Source organism: Aphelocoma coerulescens, chromosome 7, assembly GCF_041296385.1.
Source record: "Aphelocoma coerulescens isolate FSJ_1873_10779 chromosome 7, UR_Acoe_1.0, whole genome shotgun sequence".
In the NCBI taxonomy this organism is placed as follows: Eukaryota; Metazoa; Chordata; class Aves; order Passeriformes; family Corvidae; genus Aphelocoma; species Aphelocoma coerulescens.
The window spans coordinates 15,208,231-15,227,522 of record NC_091021.1 but is presented as its reverse complement, the minus strand read 5'-3'; the positions used below and the strand labels follow the sequence as shown (position 1 = coordinate 15,227,522).

General features: G+C 47.0%; 1 protein-coding gene and 1 long non-coding RNA gene across 2 annotated transcripts; one reads left to right on the top strand and one right to left on the bottom strand.

Annotated features, from left to right (window-relative positions):
* The first annotated feature begins 1,894 nt into the window (after positions 1 to 1,894).
* On the top strand, positions 1,895 to 6,133 carry LOC138113350 (uncharacterized). The gene is made up of 3 exons (XR_011152113.1): positions 1,895 to 2,048; positions 2,517 to 2,713; positions 5,951 to 6,133. It is a non-coding gene; the product is annotated as an uncharacterized lncRNA (long non-coding RNA).
* Positions 6,134 to 8,414: 2,281 nt separating this feature from the next.
* Positions 8,415 to 9,515, bottom strand: NEUROD1 (neuronal differentiation 1). The gene has a single exon (XM_069021507.1). The coding sequence runs from the start codon at positions 9,513 to 9,515 to the stop codon at positions 8,415 to 8,417; it is 1,101 nt and encodes a 366-aa protein (XP_068877608.1).
* Positions 9,516 to 19,292: the final 9,777 nt, after the last annotated feature.

Here is a 19,292-nt window from a genome sequence, read left to right as displayed (position 1 = left end):
CAGGAAAGGATAAGCTGCTAACTGTCTTGGAACCATAAAATAGTACTGTTTTCAGCAGAACAGTTTGGGTTTTCTTTCAGTGGAAAACTATTGTGGTTCCTAAGAGACTTATAACATCCTTCAACTGATGTAATTAAAACTTCTAACACTCTCTTATAGACATTACTTGAAAAGTCTATTAAATCAGTAACAGTTAAGATACTAAATGTATTAGATAAAAACATAAAATAGTAAGAGAACTGTATATAGTAACAAAAACCATACTAGTCTGTTCACTATGTTTTGCTACTCTTCACAAATCCTCAATCCCCACAATTCTTTGCAAATCTGAGACAAACACTTTTTTCTTGGGGGGAAAAGTTCTGAGCAAGTCTACTCTAACAGACTTATTTTTTTAGGTATCACAACTGTCAGATTTGCACATTGAATTTGGAAACGCATGGAATAGCCCAGCAATATAATTTTATCCATTTTTCTACACTGTGTCTGGAACTCTCACACACAGAACTTTCTTGTGCTTTCTTATAAGAATATGGTTGCGTGTATCAGTGATCTAATGTAGTATCTTCTGTGATGTTCTTGTATCAGAGAAAGAAAAGGAAGATGCAAGACAATCCGTAGGATTTGTATAGTAGGCATTCAAGCAGCATAGAGTACCAAGCCTACATGCCACAGTCTTGATTTCTTCCACATCTTTGATCATGGCAAATTTTGGAAGTGGAGCATATCAGTACCTGTGACACCAGAATGATCAAGGGACTTCTAGAAGTACAGCGTGCTGCATGAGGAAGTGGCATGATGTAGAAGACATTGCAGGTCAGCCAAAGCAGCTAAAGTGTGTTTTACTTTCCTGTTCTCTCACATGCATTTTGGTTCCAGTACCTGAAAGCAGCTTACAAGAAAGATGGAAAGAGACTTTTTAAAAGAGCGTGTTGTGACAGACAAGGGGAAATGGTTTCCAGCTGAGAGTAGGTTCAGCTTAGGTATTAGGAACAAGTTCTTTATTTTGAGGGTGGTGAGGCACTTGAACAGGCTGCTCAGACAAGTTCTGGATGTCCCACCCCTGGAATTGTTTAAGGCCAGGTTGGATGGAGCTCTGAGCAACCTGGTCTAGTGAAAGGTGACTGTGGTGATAGCAGGGATGTTGGTACGAGATAGTCTTTGAGATAATTTCCAACCCAGTACGTCCTATGATTCCATACCAGTAGATACAAGAAAACAGAGAAGCCTTGTTCACCTCTTAATAAAGAGTAAGTTGAATAACACTTTTTATAATAAGCCTTCAAATTAACGTTTTCCAAATCAAGTCGTGAAACTTTTCAGGTAGTTCTGGAGAGGTTGTGGACCTGCTTTGGAAATGGTCTTAACATTTTTATTTGGTTGGGTTTTTTTAGACAAATATCTCAAGTAAAGTCAGAATAAAAAAAAAAAAAAAGAGGGCAGAGGGGAAGGAGACCCACCAGAAAGGGAAGCAAAGCCATTGTCAAGAACGGCAAGGGCCAGTTGCTCCCTAAGAAACAGGGAGCCAAGGAAAATGCCAGGGCTAACAAGGCAGAGACCTTTCTGGCCAGGACTCACCTGGAAGTACCTGAGCAAGGAAGTCTGGGGAGTGTACTAGAATCCATCAAAGCCCCAGATCATCAGCCAAGTTTATAATGATGAGGCAAGTCTGGATCAGAAAGGTTCAGAGCCAGATCAGGGTTGTGGCTGAGCTGCAGACCAGCATCACACAGCATCTGTAAATGAAAAAGTTCTCATCCCAGACTGAGCTTGAATAAAGCTCCAGGCTCATGGGTAGGTTCAGTGAGAGGGTTGCAGGTGGAGCTGCTCAAGGCTTTTAAGGCTCAGTAGTGGCCTCATGGCCCTTGCAGCCAGAAGGGCAAGAGGAGGAATTCTGAGGAATAGTAGGAGTAGGCTGCTTTGTAAAGGAAGTGGGGTTTAGAGTGATTACAAGTCAGGTAGGATCCCTACCTGACCAAGGTAAACAGAACTGTGTGTAGCTAAGTTCAACAGGAGTCCAGATAGCTGGACAAACCCCTTGTATCAAGGTAGGTCCAACATCAAGCTGAAAAGCAGAGTCATTAGTTTAGGTCAGATGACAGTAGCCAGTGCCAGTGCTAGCCCAGCAGCCACCAGGGAAGTTTGTATTATCAAGGCAGGTCCAAGGTCAGGCAAGAATATCAAGTTTGTGGGTCAGGACCTGGATATGGCACACACATGATTGCAATAACACAAAGGCAGACACCATGCATAAGATCTTCTTTTAAATCATAGATCTTGCATGGGCGGGGGGGGGGGGATGACATCTCCCTTGTGGTCTCTTAGAGCTAGTTCTCAGCAGTCTGGACCCAGGGGAGGTTTTGCCCCAGGTCAGGGTGATGGTCTTGAGCACAACCAGGTGGCCTAGGAGAGGGAAGCAGCCTCTGGACCAAGAGAAGTAGTAGGAAACAAAGAGAGGAGCTAAGCTCTCCTTAACTAACAATATTTCTTTCTGGAAATCATCCCTTTCTCTCTAGATGCTAAGAAATAGTGAGAGCCTCAGAACTCTTTTCCAGAAGAACCTTGTGAAGAAAGAGGTAGGACAAGCTGTGACAGAAATAGCAAGTGAGGGAAGTACAGCTAGTGTTTACTGAAGGACAGAAAGCAGGTAAAGCTTGCTATTGGAAAATATGTTCTCCCACCTCAAGAAAAATGTCTGTAAAAATGCAATGAGGTAAGTAGGCCAGTTTTTGATTCATGAGCAATGTGATGTTCAAGTTAAGGAACAGGAATTTAGACAAGAAATGATGAGGGGACACTCTGGGGAAAATACCTTCTCCCCATTCTGAAGGTTTCAACTGAACATTTCAGGTAGCTGACTTGTTTTCAGTAGCTAATGGAGATTTCCTTCTGGAGAAACCTGAATTTTGAAGTTGGCAGCATACCTTTGGCTTGTATGTTTTTCTGGCTACAGTGTGTGTTTATACAGTGAGGGTTTAGTGTATAGTCAGTTACACTTCAGCAGTTCATTCACAGATATTAGCTCTCCTAACTATGCTCCCTTCTTACATTTCTACTTTAGAAAAGAATCCTTTGTAACTCTCAATATTAATTCAGCTCTGTTGAGCTGGTTTACCATGAAGAAGTGACGTTAAGCAGAACATAATTTTTTTGCATGATAAGCAAAGCCATAAAGTATTCTGAAGGAAAATGGCATCAATAATCCGTAGAAGAGAGCATTACTATTGCTATACATCTTTCTATTTTCAAAAGAAGGAAAGCATTAAAGAACAGAAAAGGAAATGTAGGTAAGGAAATGGACAAACCTTTGCAAGGAGAACAAGAACAAGTGAAATTACTATGCAGGTATAAGAAGCTGCAGGAACGCAGTCTGAAGTTGAAGCCATTCCTGATACCACCATGAATTGAAACTAATCTTAATCAGAATAGAGAAAAATGTGGTAATGGCAAGAATATAAAATGAGAATGTGTTAGTCAGAGCATGTTGTCTATTCTTTGCATTAAGGTTGGTATGCTATCTTTTTAAGGTAATTTTTTTTCTCTAAATCTTATTTTCTACTGCTCTGTCAGAGTGTTGGTAAATGTGTAAATATTAGTTGCTTCTATTTTATTTCATGCAAAATGCAGTTAACTATGCTGCAAACTACTATAAGCAAGGGAACTGAAAACCAGGGCTGATATTCTATGTTTTACATACCCTGTAGGCAACCTAAATACTTAAGAGAATGCTTTGAGAGCATTGTCAGTTTTAATTTTGTATTGCATAGCTTCTGACAGTTTGTTAAATACATATATGAATTATTTAAAAAACACTTATGTAGATATCTAAATAACAGTGTATTTGCAGATCTTCAGCTCACTGTTTCAACATGTATTTATGTACTATGTTTTTCAAGGTTTTTTGTAATATGGGATTTTCAGCTAAGGAAAGAGTGTAGACCATTTATAATTTCTGAAATAATTACCGTGCAACCCATCTTAGTCAATAAAAACAAAGACCAATTTCTGCATATTTTCCCTGATACAGCACCAGGCAGAATTCCAAGTTTCATTTCTGTTCTTCCTCAATAGGAATGAGTGAGAAATGAGTGAGGTTTTTTTGATTTTTTTATCTTAAGTTACCTTATATATATATGTAAGATATATATGGAATATATATATATATATGGAATTTAACTCTGTAATTTCTAAAACTATTTGACAAGATGGTTCTCTGAAGAGAAGTATTTTTTTTTAAACAGAGACTCACGGTTTTAATATGTCAAAAGCAATTGATAAGGTCATGGTGGATCTAGTTCTAATTAGTTACAATATTGAAATAATTGCAAGACTTTTTTACTCTTACAGAAGACAGAAACGATTTGTTTTACTTGCTCTCAATACTTAGTTTAGAATTATTTCTATTAATCCTTATTACCTCTGTAATTACATATTGATTTTCCATGTTAGTTTATTAATATTCTGTAACAGTATCTTTTGGAGAAAGTGGCTCTCTGTTTTCTTCTGATGAATTCAGGAATCTTGGTTCTCCTTGAATCTACTTTCCTTCACCTGGAGACTCCTTCTGAGTGCACTGGGCCAAAGTCTGATGTTGTTCAGGCACCTTGTTCACTTGTGCTAGGTAAAACTAGAGGCTTCAGTCTCTCAGACATCTTGTGCATGTAACCTGGAATTCCACCATTTCAGATTCCTCTGCTGTAGCTGGGGCCTCAGCTGTGTCTGTCACAGTCAACAATGGGTCCACAAGCTCCGCAGATCTTCTTCTGTTGTTCCAGAACACCAAGAAGGGAAAAGCTGCAAGTCGTGACTGTTTCTTATATACTGTGCCTGCAGATTTAACCTCAAGTGTGCACTGGTGGCAGAGCAATTTCTGCTGCCAGAAGTATGTTATAAAGAAGAAGGGAAAGGCCACTGGTCACAACCAGCCCTAAAAATAGTTTTAGGCCTGTGCTGGATGACCCAGTGTGTGGGTACAAATCAACCCCAGAGTTTTCTCTGCATGCGGAAGTTGGATAATCTGGCTATAGCCTTAGTTAATTAGCGATATGTTCATAGGAGAGGAACAGTGTGAGTAATTCTTTCCATTAAAAGAGACCTTGATAGACCTTCCTGTGGGAGTCATGAGCAGAAATTTCAACATTTGGCTTGATGTTAATAGTACGAAAGAAATATCATGGAGGCATCAGAAGCATCAGCAAAGCGGGAGAAGGGGGAAAGGTCTCCAATATTTTATACGGGTGGTGATAGGAAAAAAAACACCCAAAACTAATTGAAACAAGAAAACTCACAAGTGATTTGTAAAATAGAGCCTCTAGTTACCAAAATGCATGATTCATTTTCCTTATTAGGTTGCTCATAACATTAAAATATTACTTTCTCTGAAGTATCGCAGTAGCAAACATTGAGATAGCCTAGGTAGATCTTTCAAGTAGGTTGTGTTGGCTGGAGGAGTTGAATTTTGTTATCAACAGTGGAAAAAGAAAAGGTAATTGAAAAGGTTTCTTGTGGTTTGGAAATGCCTTCCAAATATTCATTAAACATTTAAGCGACTAAATTTGCAGAATATGTTCCTGACATTGGCACTGGTTCTGTGGTATTTCTCTCATCAGATGGAAGTACTGTGTGTTATGCAGAGTGCATTCATGCATAAACAATATCATTTTCATAAATTAAAACCTCCCCTGCAGAAGGAACATCTGTGCCTGGCTTTGAATAAAAGATGGTGGCATGTGAGTTGCCCCTTGACTGACTAGAAGAATCCTTCTATTTAGGAAGAAGGCACATAACCAAAAGGCAAGCAAGCCTGGGTCAGCTTTTTCAATTTTATCTGAAAAATCGTCATTCATTTACCCCCCTCGGGTTATCTAGGGCACATTTAGCTGTATTGCCACTGACCGGGAAACGGTAATCGGGTGCTTGAAAAGTTGCCTTTTGCTTTCTTCCTGTTCAGATTCAGCAACAGTTTTCGAGTGTGGAGCTGCAGGCTTCAGCAAAACGCAGGGAGATGCTGCAAAATCCATCAGTCGGCATCGCAATTAATTTTTAGCATGTTTTTGACGGGGAAGCCTGGCAGTGGGGAGTGCTGAACTGCTAGGACAGATTTGCCATGCTTACACGTTGGATTTCTGTAGCTATAAACACCTTTAAAATAGACACCGGTAGCTTGATTTCTCCTGGGGAAAAAAAAAAAAAAAAGATGCCCTCATCCATCGGAAAGCCTGTTTACTTTCCACTGGGTTTAACTGAAATATTTATGAAATACCTCCGATTTGTGACAGGCTTCATATAAAGTATTTCAGGTAACGTCTTAAATCTGTTTTTGATAGTCAGAGGCAAAGACCTGTTGATAATTGTTCCTGGTCATTAGGGGAATTGCCCTCCTGCAGGTTGTGCCCCCGGGTTTCTTAAGCCTCAGAATAATCAGTGAAGATTAAAGGAATACGTTTCCCGTCTGGGAAGAGGAGGGGACGATGAATCGATAGCGCGGGTCCAGGTCTGCCTTGCAGGGGAAGGCGCACCTGCTGCCTCCGCGCCGAGGCCGAAGCGCCCGCTCCCGGTGTGCGGGTCCCGGCCGGGGCTGGCTGCGGATACTCCCGCGGGCCGGGAGGGGAGCCCCGCGGGCCGGGGCTGGCTGCGGACACTCCCGCGGGCCGGGAGGGGAGCCCCGCGGGCCGGGGCTGGCTGCGGACACTCCCGCGGGCCGGGGCTGGCTGCGGACACTCCCGCGGCCCGGGAGGGGAGCCCCGCAGGCGGCAGGGCCGGGCTGAGCTGCCCAGGGCCGCCCGCGCCGGCAGCCGCAGCTCCCAGGCGAACCGCGCTTCTGCCCCGCTCCCCTCATTCAACAAATCAGCATTGCAAATAGCCGGGTTCGCTGTAAACAAACGAACACCCCCGCTCCCTCCCCCCCCCCCCCCCGCCCCTCGTGCTCTTCAAGGTAAGCAAAGAATCCGTGTCCTTTTTTTAGTCCAATTTTATTCTACAAATAATAAGTGTTGCACCTTTCATGAGCTATCCGAATAAAACAATAATCCCATAGGAATTACTTACACTAAGAAAAAAAAAATCACATTTAAGGAAAAATGCAACATTCGACCAAATGTTCAATACTATGTTGTTGCCGAAGGATGGATGTTTTTTCTAAAATCCCAGTGTGCATTACACCATAATATACAGGATTACAAACAAAATTACAGTACAGATTGATTCCAGTTGAACCAGCATTACATTTCAAACAGCACTTATTCTGGACTGCATTGTACATGCAATAGCTATTGTTCTAATTACGGATTAAATGGTTTGAATTTGTTTCAAGCTACCGTACTAATCGACTACAATAGGTATATAGCCCGACTTTAACAACCTGATTAGATTTCGGTTCAGATTTATAAGATGAGCATATGACAACCACGGATTGTGTGAACATGTATAAAATCATGCATTTATATCGCCTGGAAACATTAACATCTTCAAGTTATCTTTGAAAAAAAAACCAAAAAAAAACCAAAAAAAACCCAAAGCAAACGAAAAAACCCAACAAACCAAAAAATCGGAATGCCAAGGGGTTCAAAGACTAAAAAGAAACAGTGCAAATTGTATGTGATAGTCAAGCAGCTTTCGATTTAAAAAGGGTGTTGGCATTTGCTTATAATCTTTATATACAAGTTTGTGCAAGTAATGTGTTGAATTGATATGTTTTAATAGAAAATAAATCTATCGTTCTTATATCTTCTCAAGACCTAGGGGATCTGGTTCTTATTGTACGGGGGAAAGGAAAAAGAAATAAAGAAAAAAGAAAAAAAAAAAGAAAAGAAAAAAGAGACTTGCATGGGAAAGAAATTGACCGGATTGTGCATTTTTTTTTCTTCTTCATCTATTTGAAAAGGAAAGAAGTGCTAAGGCAACATAACTTCTCTAAGCACTTTTCTGCTGGTTTAAATTAGTTAAATCATTTTGTATAAATTAGATATAATTCTACCTTTCCAATATGTATAAAAATTGATGAAGCTGCATGGTTTAAAATAGGAAATTCACGTTATAAAAAGTCATTAAAAATTCTGTACAAAATCACAACAAAATAATTCAGCATGGGAAAGGTAACAAGTAGTAAAATGTTGGTTGAAAAATATAGATTTCATATATATTTTGTAATTGGCCCATCGCTAGTTTAAAAATTGCATAGATCCTAATTATTGCTTGTGATTTTGTTATCCCGATCAGGTAATTGACGCGATCCCAATGCCCCTACCCCAATTTACAGCGTCGCTCCGAGGAGCGGAAGCAAAGACAGCGGGTGAGCGGGGGGGACGCGGCGGCCCCGAGGCGGCGGCGGGACCCGCCGGGCTGCCCCCTGTAAACAAGGCGGTGGCGGGCGGCGGGGCGCGGCTCCCCCGGCCCTCCCTGCGGCGCGGGGAGGCTCAGTCGTGGAAGATGGCGTTGAGCTGGGCGCTGAGGACGCGCTCGTGGTGCGGGTGGCCCTCGTAGGGCGCCAGCCCGTCCACCGGGATCTCGCAGCGGGAGGCGGCGGGCGGGAAGATGGCGGCGTGGGCGGGCGCGGCGGCCAGCGCGGCGGCGGCGGCGGGGTAGTGCATGGAGAAGGCGTAGCTCTTGTCGAAGTCGGCGGCCGGCTCGTGCTTGAAGGAGAAGTTGCCGTTCACGCTGAGGGGCGGGCTGAGGGGCCCGTCGAAGGCGGGGCTGGCGCCCTCCGCCAGCCCGCTCTCGAAGAAGGGCTCCAGCGCGGCGCCGTAGGCGTGCGGCGGCTTGAGGTGGAAGAGGTGGGAGCTGTCCATGGTGCCGTAGGGCGGGCTGGGCAAGCCCGGCGACTGGTAAGGGTAGGGATGAGCCGGGAAGGGCGCGCCCGCCGCCGCCGCCGCCACGTGCGGCGGCACCTCCTGGCTCTGCTCGGGGAGGAAAGTCCGCGGGTTGAGCTGCAGGCAGCCGGCCACCAGGTTGGTGGTGGGCTGCGACAGGCCCTTGCAGAGGGTCTGCACGAAGGACACCAGGTCCGGGCTCTTGCCTGAGCGCAGGATCTCGGACAGCGCCCAGATGTAGTTCTTGGCCAGGCGCAGGGTCTCGATCTTGGAGAGCTTCTGCGTTTTGGAGTAGCAGGGCACCACCTTGCGCAGGTTGTCCAGGGCCGCGTTCAGCCCGTGCATGCGGTTGCGCTCCCGGGCATTGGCCTTCATGCGCCGCAGCTTGAACCGCTCCATCCGCGCCTTGGTCATCTTCTTCTTCTTGGGGCCCCGCCTCTTGGGCTTCTGGTCGTCGTCTTCCTCCTCCTCCTCTTCCTCCTCCTCTTCGTCCAAGTCGTCCTCTTCGTCCTCCTCCTCACCGTTCCGGAGCGAGTCCTCCTCGGCCTCGGCGTGCAGACCCTCTAGGTCCTCCTCCTTCTTGTCCACCTCGTGCTCCTCGTCCTGAGAGCTGAGGCACTCGTCCGTCCAGCTCGGGGGGCCCTGCTGCTGGGGCTCGCCCATCAGCCCGCTCTCACTGTACGACTTGGTCATGGTGAGCCTCTGCATCGCGGAGGAGACAGAAAAGAGACGTGTCAGCACCCGGAGCAGCGGCCGTGGCCCCGCGCGGCTCCCCGCGGGGAGAAGTTGCCCGCGCTTCGCTCCCCGGTCCCACCGCCCCCTCCCGAGGGAAGCCCTGGATTCCCCACCGTGCCAGGGCAAACTTTTAATTGTCTCTGCGTTTCTGCTTTGTAATTAAATTGACATATGTTCAAATGCCATTATGTAACTCGCCGATATTAACGGGGAATATAAGCAGATTATGTGTGCGGGAGGCAGCCCAGGCGGCACGACGCAAGTGGACCAAGCGTGGGTTGTTTTGTTTTGTTTTGCTTCGAAAAAAATCCTCAAACATTTTTACCGAATAGGGGAAGGGGAAGGCGGACACACAGGGCACCTGCAGGACGGATGGCGCCTGTGGCGCCCGTCCCCGCCGCTCTCCGCGGCTCCCCGTTGCCGCCTCCTTGCGTGGGGCTTGTGCCGCCCCAGCGGGCACCGAGCACCTGCTCCCCCGGTCCCGCCTTCGTGCACAGGACTGTCGCTGGGTGCCCGCGGCGGGGCTGCGCGACCCCTGCCCGTGGTAACAGGTGCGGGATTGGCCCCAGCTTCCCGTCTCCGTCGTCCCCTCTGTTGCAAACGGGCATCGGTTCCCCCGCTTCCCGCGGGGACCTTTCGTGTGCGGTTGTGACCTCCCCCCGGTAGAGTCGGGTACACCGGGAAGAAACAATGCCGCCCGTCCGCCGAGGCGCTGGGACCTTGGCGATCGCGCTCCGCTGAGGAAAGGGAGCTGAAAGTTCGGAGGTGCATCGGTGGAAGCACGTTAACACATGTAACATGCGTCTGTATAAATGGACGCACATATACATATTTACATGTGTGTATGGACGCATATACACATTTACATATATATGTACACTCATATGTATGTGTGTGTGGATGGATGGATTACAGGTGTGCCCGCACACACCAGCGGGAACGACAGCAAGCGACAATAAAACCCGAAGCCGTTCCGGCAGAGGTAGATGCCGTCCGCCCCGACCTCCCAGGGTCCTCTCCCACCCCGGCAGCCGCCGCGAAGCCTTTTCCCGCGGGGGCAAAACACGGTTTCCCGTTACCTCCGTTGCTCAGCCTCTCCTGCGCGGTGACGGTCTCATAACCCCGGCACAGCTCTCCGTGCGAGGGCGCCGCGCGTGTGTGTGGTGGTTTTTTTTTTTCCCGAGGTTGCCCAGCGCCGGGCTCCCCCCGTTATATAGCGGGACGGAGGATGCGCGCCGGGGGGCCGGCACCGGGACCCGGGTACCGCGCGGGCGCCGCGCCCCGCGCGCCTGCGCCCCGCCCCGCGCCCCGCCCCGCCCGGTGGCACGCGCCATATGGCCGCCCACGTCAGGCGCGGCGGCGCCCCCCCCACGTGACGCCCCTTATTTGTATGCGGCCGCGCGCCCGCCCGCGGAGCCGCCACGCCCGCGCTGACCCGCCGGGCCGCGCCATCTGTCACCGCGCAGCGCCCCGGTACCGCGCCGCACCGCCGCCGCGGAGCCGCCGGCCCGCGGAGCCGCATTGTTCCCATTGTTCTGGGGTGCGGCCACAGAGGGTCCCTGCGACCCCCCCATGGCATCTCCTAAAGGGCGCCCCTGACCCCCGGAGACTCCCTGTCCCAGTCCTTGTCGTTCTCTCTCCGCCACAGATCCCCTCCCCTTTCCCCGGTTTTCTCCAGAGCTGGGGAATATGGACGTCCCGGGGCTGTTGTGACCCGACCCCCCCCCCCCCCCCCACCACCCCGGTCTGTCCTAACGCCTGGAGTAAACGCCGGTTCGCTTTTCCCGGGTTTTCGGTGGGAATACTGCCGGTTAACGGGAAGTTTGGAAGAAAGACGCCGAGTGGTGGCTTTAGAGTCTTTAAACGCCTCGGCGGAGTTTGCAAACGCAGCCAAACCTTAGGGATGCGCTTTGAGGATGGAGATGTCCCACTCTCACGATAGCTGTGCTACCAGCACGCGTTATCCGGATATTTATTCAATAAAAATAAAATTATTTTCCCCTCTTGAGGCTTTAAATGCGAAACAAATAATTCCGTCCTGAGGAGATGGATTTGGAAGATACTTTTCCAGGTCGGGTTATTTTTAAGATGCTTCTCTCCTGCTGGTGACCTACATAGCCCGGGGCCGGCAGGGCAGCAGGAGGGGACTCCGGGGATGTTCGCCTTCTCGGTAATCAAATACAGAGAGCAACCGACTGCATTTTGTTATTTCAAAGCTGGCCGGTTCTCTGTGGGAAGCGAGGGCCAGCAGTGCGGTGTGTGCAGCCAGGTCGGGCGAGTGGGACTGGAGCGGGGCACCCTCGGGTCACCGCCGGCTGCGGCCCTTCCCTGGGGCACGGAGGGAAGGGAAGCGCCGGCGCCGACCCACCTGCCCGTGGCGAGCCTTCTCTGGCCATAGAGGGGCCCCCGGGCCAGGATCCGGGAGCATGACCGTACACTGGGTCGAACCTCCCGCCGGACCGGCAGCCCACTTGAGAGCGCGACCCCATTAACGGGAGCTGCTGGGGCTACCGCGCTGCTGGCGCGGACGCGTTTTGGAAGCAGTGAGGTTCGAACAGGTTTGGAGGGCGCAGGAGAGAGATGGGTCCGGTCCAGCCCTGCCTCGGCTGCTGGAAAATGTTCCCCAGAATGGGACTATCTGGGAATGCACCCGGGAGTGTGGGGCGCTGAGAAACACCAGGCAAAAATACTGGGAGGAGGGCACTGGCAGAAAATTGAATCTCGGGGAGCGGTGAGAACTTTGGGGTGCTCGTGTGCTTCTGAGCGTGATCAACACAGTCATCTTCCCTGGGAGCAAAATAAAATCAACACGTTGTCGATTGGCAGATAAGCAGAGAGACAAATAAAGAGGCAGAGGGACTTGAACCCTCCGAGCCCGGCTCGTTCCGTCACATCGGCTCTTGGCGAGGGTACACGCGCGGCCGTGGAGCCGGGCCGACAGGTACCAGGCACTGCTCCGTGCCGCCCGTCGGGGCCGGGGACGAGCGCTGCGCTCCAGGGGCGCAGGGGCTCTCTGCCGCTCCGCCTTCATCCTTCTCTCTCTTCCCGCTGCTTCGGCACCGCTTCTCCTCCTGATTTCCCAGGCAGTCGGCTCTGCCTTCCCAGGGCCGTCCCCTGGCTCAACGGCTCCAGTTTCCCATCTTCCCTGTTTCTCCTCTTCCCCCAGCCGCTTGATTTTATGGCTCCAAGCGTGTCTTTTTTTTCTCCCTGACCTACAGACTCCTCCTTCTCCATCTGGTTTCTAATTCGGCTTCTGTTTATTTTTCCTCCCGAATCCTTTGATTTTCTTTTTACTTTGATTTTCTTTATTTTTAAATTTTTTCCTTTTGTCTTTCATTTTCCCTTTCTTTTTCTTTTTCTTTTTTTTTTTTCTTTTCCTTTTCTTTTTCCTTTCTCCCCTCCCTCCCTAGCTCCCTTCCCGCCCCCCCTCCCCTCCTCCCGCAGCGCGGCACGCGAACCGCACGCGTCCCAACAAAGCTCCGGCCGGCCCGGCCGCCCCCCGCTCCCGCCTCAGCTGCTGCCTCCCGGCCCTGGCAGGAGGCGGTCCCGGGGCCGCCTGGGGCCCGCTGAGGCGGCGGCGAGCGCGGCCCCTCCGCGGGTCGCCGCTGGGGCTGAGCCCTGTCCCAGCCAGGCGGGATGGGGTTTTGTTGCGGGGGAAGCAGCGCTGTGGAAACGCCTTACAGTTGTCCGGAGCTCGAAATCCGCTCCCGATGAAATCTCTTGGGTTTGCGGCATTATCTTAATTAAGATAATTGATTCATATTGCACCTGCGAGAGTGCGGGGAAAAGATGCCTCCCCAAATAGCTTGGAGCTATCGGAGAGAGGAAGCCGCGCTTATAATTGAGCGAGTGATTTACTGCCCGTGCAGCCCGGACTGCTCGGGCTCTCTCCTCTCGCTGTCAGGTTTCCCGTTCCCTCCCTCTCCAGAGAGGCACCCACACAAACCCTGAAGGTTATCCTGAATAAAAAAAGAAGGGAAAACGTCTCTCCCCGCTGCCCCTGTCCCCCCGTCCCACCCCACCGCATCCCACCGTGGGGCCGGAGCCACCGCCGGCGCGGGGATCGGGCTCGGGAAGGGCCGGCTTGGGTCTGCCCGCGGGTTTCCCCCGCTCGCCCATTTCCAAACGCTGCGGCGAGAGGAGGGGACGGGAGGAGAGGGCAGCCCCACCGCCCGGATCACTCCGAGCTGTGACCAGCCTGCTCCGGCTGCCGTGGCTCGGGAATCACCGCGGGAGAACAACGCTTTGAAGTGCCGCTCCGGTATCGGTTCGGTGCGGGGCGAGACTGCATCTCACTTCGTAGCGTCTCTCTAGGATACAATGTACATCTGGGCTCGAAAACTGGTACGGCTGATTGAGGTGCCTTTTCTGCTCTTTCCCCCCTTAAAACTCAGTGTATTAATTTTTTTCAGCCTTTCCCCACTAGATAAATGCTGTTGTTATTTTAATTCTATAAATGTAAACTTCTATTTAGTTAATGGAAAATACATCACCACCAAGGTTTAATTATCAGCTTTTTAAATTACTCTTTTAGTCAAGTGCACACAATTATGAAATCACAATAGATTTAAAATATAATTCAAATTGATTAAAAAAAAACAAATCAGAGAAGTACATACCATTAAAGCAAACGTCTAAATTGTATTGGTAGGCCGACTACCACCTGAGCTACAGTTTAAATAGCGTCAGCAGTCTTTGCTATCAGTGTCAAACCACCTCTGTTATTAGGAAAAAGGATTCTTATCAGAAGGGATTTAGATGCTGTTGTAACTGCAAAATCTAATTATTTTTGATCCAGGCATTTACCCCCAGAGTCCCACCTTGTTTAAATAAAGTGTTTTCTTTCCTCTTGAACAAATGCATTTCCATTTGAATTAAATATTGATAATTTGACCTTTTAGTTCCTTTAACTAATCAAAAGAAAAAAAAAAAATCCAAATGTAGATCCTAGTGCCTTGCCCTAGTGGGTCTTTCCGCTTGAATAGACACTGAGATTAAATGAGTCAAACTTCCTCTTTCATTGCACTCTCTTTGCACTAATTGCTTATGCAAAAATGCAGATTTGTATTAATTAGTAACTCCACTGATTAGTTCGGTGGTATTTTCACGTAATAAATCATGCTGCAGACACGATTTTTGGCACATCCCCAGTAGTGGCTCAGGATGCAATAAGTTTTCCATATTAAATAAAATCTTAGCCTAAATCTACCTTTTCGTTGCAGGTACACTGTGTACCACCTGCTGTATGCACCTGCTACGGGAAATTACCTTCTGTCCCTGGCAAGCCTCTTTCCTTGATAATGCACTCCTCTTCACAGGGTGTAGACTTTAAAATGGGACGCATGAATCACAGAATCAAAGAAGGAGAGAAATATGATGTTATTTTTAACCCTTTCAAATGAATAGTGCTCTTTTTTTAAGGGGATGAAAGATACATGTATCTATGTAAGATACATCAATGTCGATTTTTTTTCTTTTCTTTCCTATGCCCAGCCACGTTCTCTCCTTTTCCAGCACCATTCACTGTGTGTCCAAATTATAAAACCCAAGCCCATTCTTATTTTGTACCTTTCTTTCTCTTTCCTTGAGCTGCAGAGGCTGAACTCCTATAAACATGACACTTGTTAACTGGAGTTCATATCTCGGTTGGATACAGAGGCCTCAGCAGCAACAAGACTCCACAGCATCTCTAATGGTATCTACACAGTACCAAAAGCATCTCCGCTTGCTTGTACCATGAAACCTCTATAAAAATGTCTCTAGATCACACACAGGCTGATGCACAGCCTCCAGCTTTCTATGTGTGAAAAACCTTTCCCAATTCTTTCTAAAATCATCCTAGATATTACCTTTCTCCTGGTTCCCTCAGACTGAGTGGTCTATATTCCACAGTGTCCTCAAGCAAGGCAGCACAAGGCATTGGTATATCTACTACAACAAATAATGTCAACTGGTGCAGTGCTTGTTAAAAAGAATATGAGGCTCCAAAGGAATATAAAGGATGATGACACTGGTGTAATTTCCTAACAGGTGACACTTTCAAAGGCAGATCCTGACCAGTCTTTGTCTCTTTTCTGCTAAAACTCTCCCTCACACAAGCAGGACTGTTGCCACAAACACACTTACAGGATCTGGCCTTTGGCCTCAGTCTAAGCAGTGCAATGGGGTGGAAGAGCATCAAACACAGGTGCCAGCAGATTATCCAAAGCTTTGCTGAGATTAAAATCTTGTCTCAATATGAGTTATTGCATATTCTCTAAATAGAAATCTCCTTAGTGGTGGCTTTAAAAGGTCTGTTTTATTTTCCTTTAGAGGGAAAGTAGCAGTTGAACCCCAGGCTGTGCACAAAACAGTTTATGCATTTGTTCCCTATGGCAATCCAATCTGAACATTTTGCCAACATTTTGCAGCTCCTAGCAAAGCCATTGCTTCTGTTAGTGTTCCTTTATTGAAGAAAGTTATAACCAAAATGCTCTTAAAGGGTTATACAAAAAAATGGCCCTGATTAATCTCAGAACACGGTTACTTGTTTAAGCAATATCCTGTGAACAAAACAAGAAAGGTTAAATCAATGATCCACAGGGATGGAAAAAGAGATTCAAATAATCATTAAATCTTATTATGTAATACGGCTTTGTTTTTACCTCTTGGAGTGAGTTCACACCTGGGTCTGTGCTTTAAGTGCTCAATAGTGAGCTGGGCATGATGGAGAATCATTCCCCATCACAGCACAGTGAAACCTCTACAGCTGTAGAACAGAACTAGTCAACTGAAACTCTTGCTAAGCATTTTAAGTGTATATGAAGATATTCTTAGTTATACACATCACCCCATTTTAAGTGATTTCCTTCCTCTGCCATTCCTGTCACCACTCTTTTTACACCCTGGATTGCCACCGTTAGTTCACAACATTGTGTCAAATGCCTCAGAGTGTGTTATCACATGTAACTGCTTTCCAGAGATGCTCCTAGGACATTAACTATCCCAGCTATGAGTGTGATTATCCCCAGCCTACACTGACATGATGTGGTCCTTCTCTGTGTCTTGAAGAGGAGTGTCGAGGAGGTGTCTAATCCTCAAAGGACAGGATAAGCACTAGGTGGCACACTTTGTTTGCCCTCTTTCACTGCAAAGATTCACATAAAAGATTGCATCTTGTCATCCAAAAAAGCATTTTTGTTCTTACATCATTTCCTCCAGAGTGTAATTTCATTACCCTCCATCAGCTGGGGGCAATCTTAAAGTTCATCTAGAGGAGGTATGGACATATCAAGGCCCTAGGGTTTGATATGTCCATATCATACCAAGTGCAACATAGACATAAATAGACTGCAGTCATGTTCCAAGGACTTTCAAAGGCAAGTGTCCATTAGGGTCAAAAATACATCTAAACACCAAAATATTTTATTGTAAGCTCTCATGCAAAATTAACTTTCTGTCATCTTTCAGCTGGGAAGATGCAAGCCTTGCTGAAGTGCTCAGTGTAGGAGAACTGATGGCTGTGACTCTAAGTAATTGTGGAAGAAGTGTGGACAAGCTTGAAAAAAGCAGTAGATGAGGAATAATCTACACACTGTAGCCTGTCAGGTGTCCTTTGGAGAAAGGCTGGCTGTAGTGGAGTTATGGCATGAGCAGCCAGTGATGCAACAGCTAAGGATGTTCTGGCTGCAGTAATCTTGCAGAGAGACATCCTTAATGCTGAGCTTTAGTCCAAAGCTCTAGGTGAGAGTACTTCTGAGGTGCTGGGACTGAAGTTGTGTGCCACAATGCACACACACTTTTCTCATGTACCAGGTAGACCTTTTCTATTTATTTGTGATGACTCTGGCCCAGGAAAACATTTCTCTTTGCTAGTCATCATGTGAGCCCAGAGAAAAGTATGTCCTGAAAACTTGTAGCTCTCTCATCTGGCTTAGTCCTTCTGTCAGAGTTTTTTTCTCCATGCTGAAACTTTGCTTGGTTTATGTGGATTCCCAAGAGAGGAGGAACATGCTTGTAAATCACTGTTTTCTCAACAACTGAGCTCCAGTTACATGCCACTATGATAATATAAATATTTACTCATTTTGTCCCTCTTCACCCTTGCAAGTGGATAAGAGCATCTGGCCCTTTGTTGGTAGTCTATTGTCAGTTTGCTAGAGCATCCAGTTGTTTATGGTGACTTGAAAAAGGGCACATAAATAACCCTGCTCTCCACTGCTTTGCAGAGTGTGGTCACTGTTGAAAGGGGGTGTTAAACCTATCCTTCCAACAGGAGAGGGGAATTCTCACCTGGCCACTCTTCAGGTGGCTTGCAGATCTGTATTTGACAATTTTGCATAAGAAGCAGTGGAGAAGAAATCTATGGGTTTTGTATTTCTGTATATTTATCCTCAGAGTTCATGCTGTGGTATTTACAAAATCTTTCTGGCAACACAAATAATCTCAAAACCAATGACAAGACAATTTTATTGGAGAATAGACCTAGCATTTTAAAAACTGAATTTTAAAAAGCTCTGGTGGAAGAAGAAATAGAGAGTATAATGTTAAGATGTATTTTTTAAAGATCTATTTCAAACTATCATCTGTAGTCCTTCTGTACCCATGCCATCTCCAGGTAGACTGATGCTCTGTAAAATTATCAATAAAGAGAATGTCTACATATTCTTTCCAAAATTAATTTAAGGATTACTGTTGTCCAGGATTGAAAAGCAACTGTCAGCAGGTTGTTTGTTTTTGTTTGTTTTCTTTTAAACTAGGGGGTCAAGGTTCACAATAGCAAGAATCTCTACCTCTGATAGGTTTGTACTTCTAAAATGATTTATTATTGAAAAGGATCGGCAATTTCAGTTGGTGTCAGGCACATACTCAATCTCAAGTGTAATTTATAGTCCATTTCTTCTACTATAGATGCACAAGTAGTTATAAGTTTCTTGGATCACCATGATTTCAAATTTTCTGTTGAAAGTTTGGGGCAGGTCATTCAGTAGCTGCTCTGAACAAACACGAGTGGGAGCTGTGAACAGTAAGCAGCAGCAGTAAGGAGTCAGTCTGGCCGATGGTTGGCAGCACTGTTGTATTCCCACCCTTGGATTAAGGATTGAGAAAATGAGCCTGAGTGTGACAATGTAGGTGAATGTAGCACTTGAGCACGGCTCAGTAAAAGCCATGTGATTACTGCATATCTTCTAGCTCACAATGTGGTCTGTGGGGCTGGAATTAGGGCATTATGTCACCGTGTGCAGCTGGAGAAGTGTAACAGCTTGATGCTGTTTGGGTGGGAAGGCTCACTCCCTCTGCCTACTTTTCTATTTCTCTCTTCCCTTTGCTCTTGTTGGTGTAATCTGCTCCATCCTCTGAAACAGATGTGGTGTCTGTGAGACTCAGTTTAGAAAACTCTTTTGTCACTGAACTGACTACATTGGCTCATAGAAGACCTGACAAACACCGTCACACATGCAGGATAAGAGGCCAAAGCACACAGCCAGGAGCAGCATAAAGACAGGGAGAGAGGGGGGAAAGGAATAGATGGAGAGCCTCACTTTTTCTGCTGCAATGTGGTTCTGCATTGAGCCATCAAGCCTGGTGGCACTGTACCATTTTCTGCTCCTTGCTAAACCATCCAGGATGGACCTGCTGAACACATCATTAGCAGTTAGATGAACCTTTGATCTGGTCCAGTAGGAGATCACCGTGTTTTTATGTTTATAGTATTTTGCCCTTTTCCTCATTTTTAGCTTTGTAGGAATGGCAGAAGGGAAGTCCTGCCTA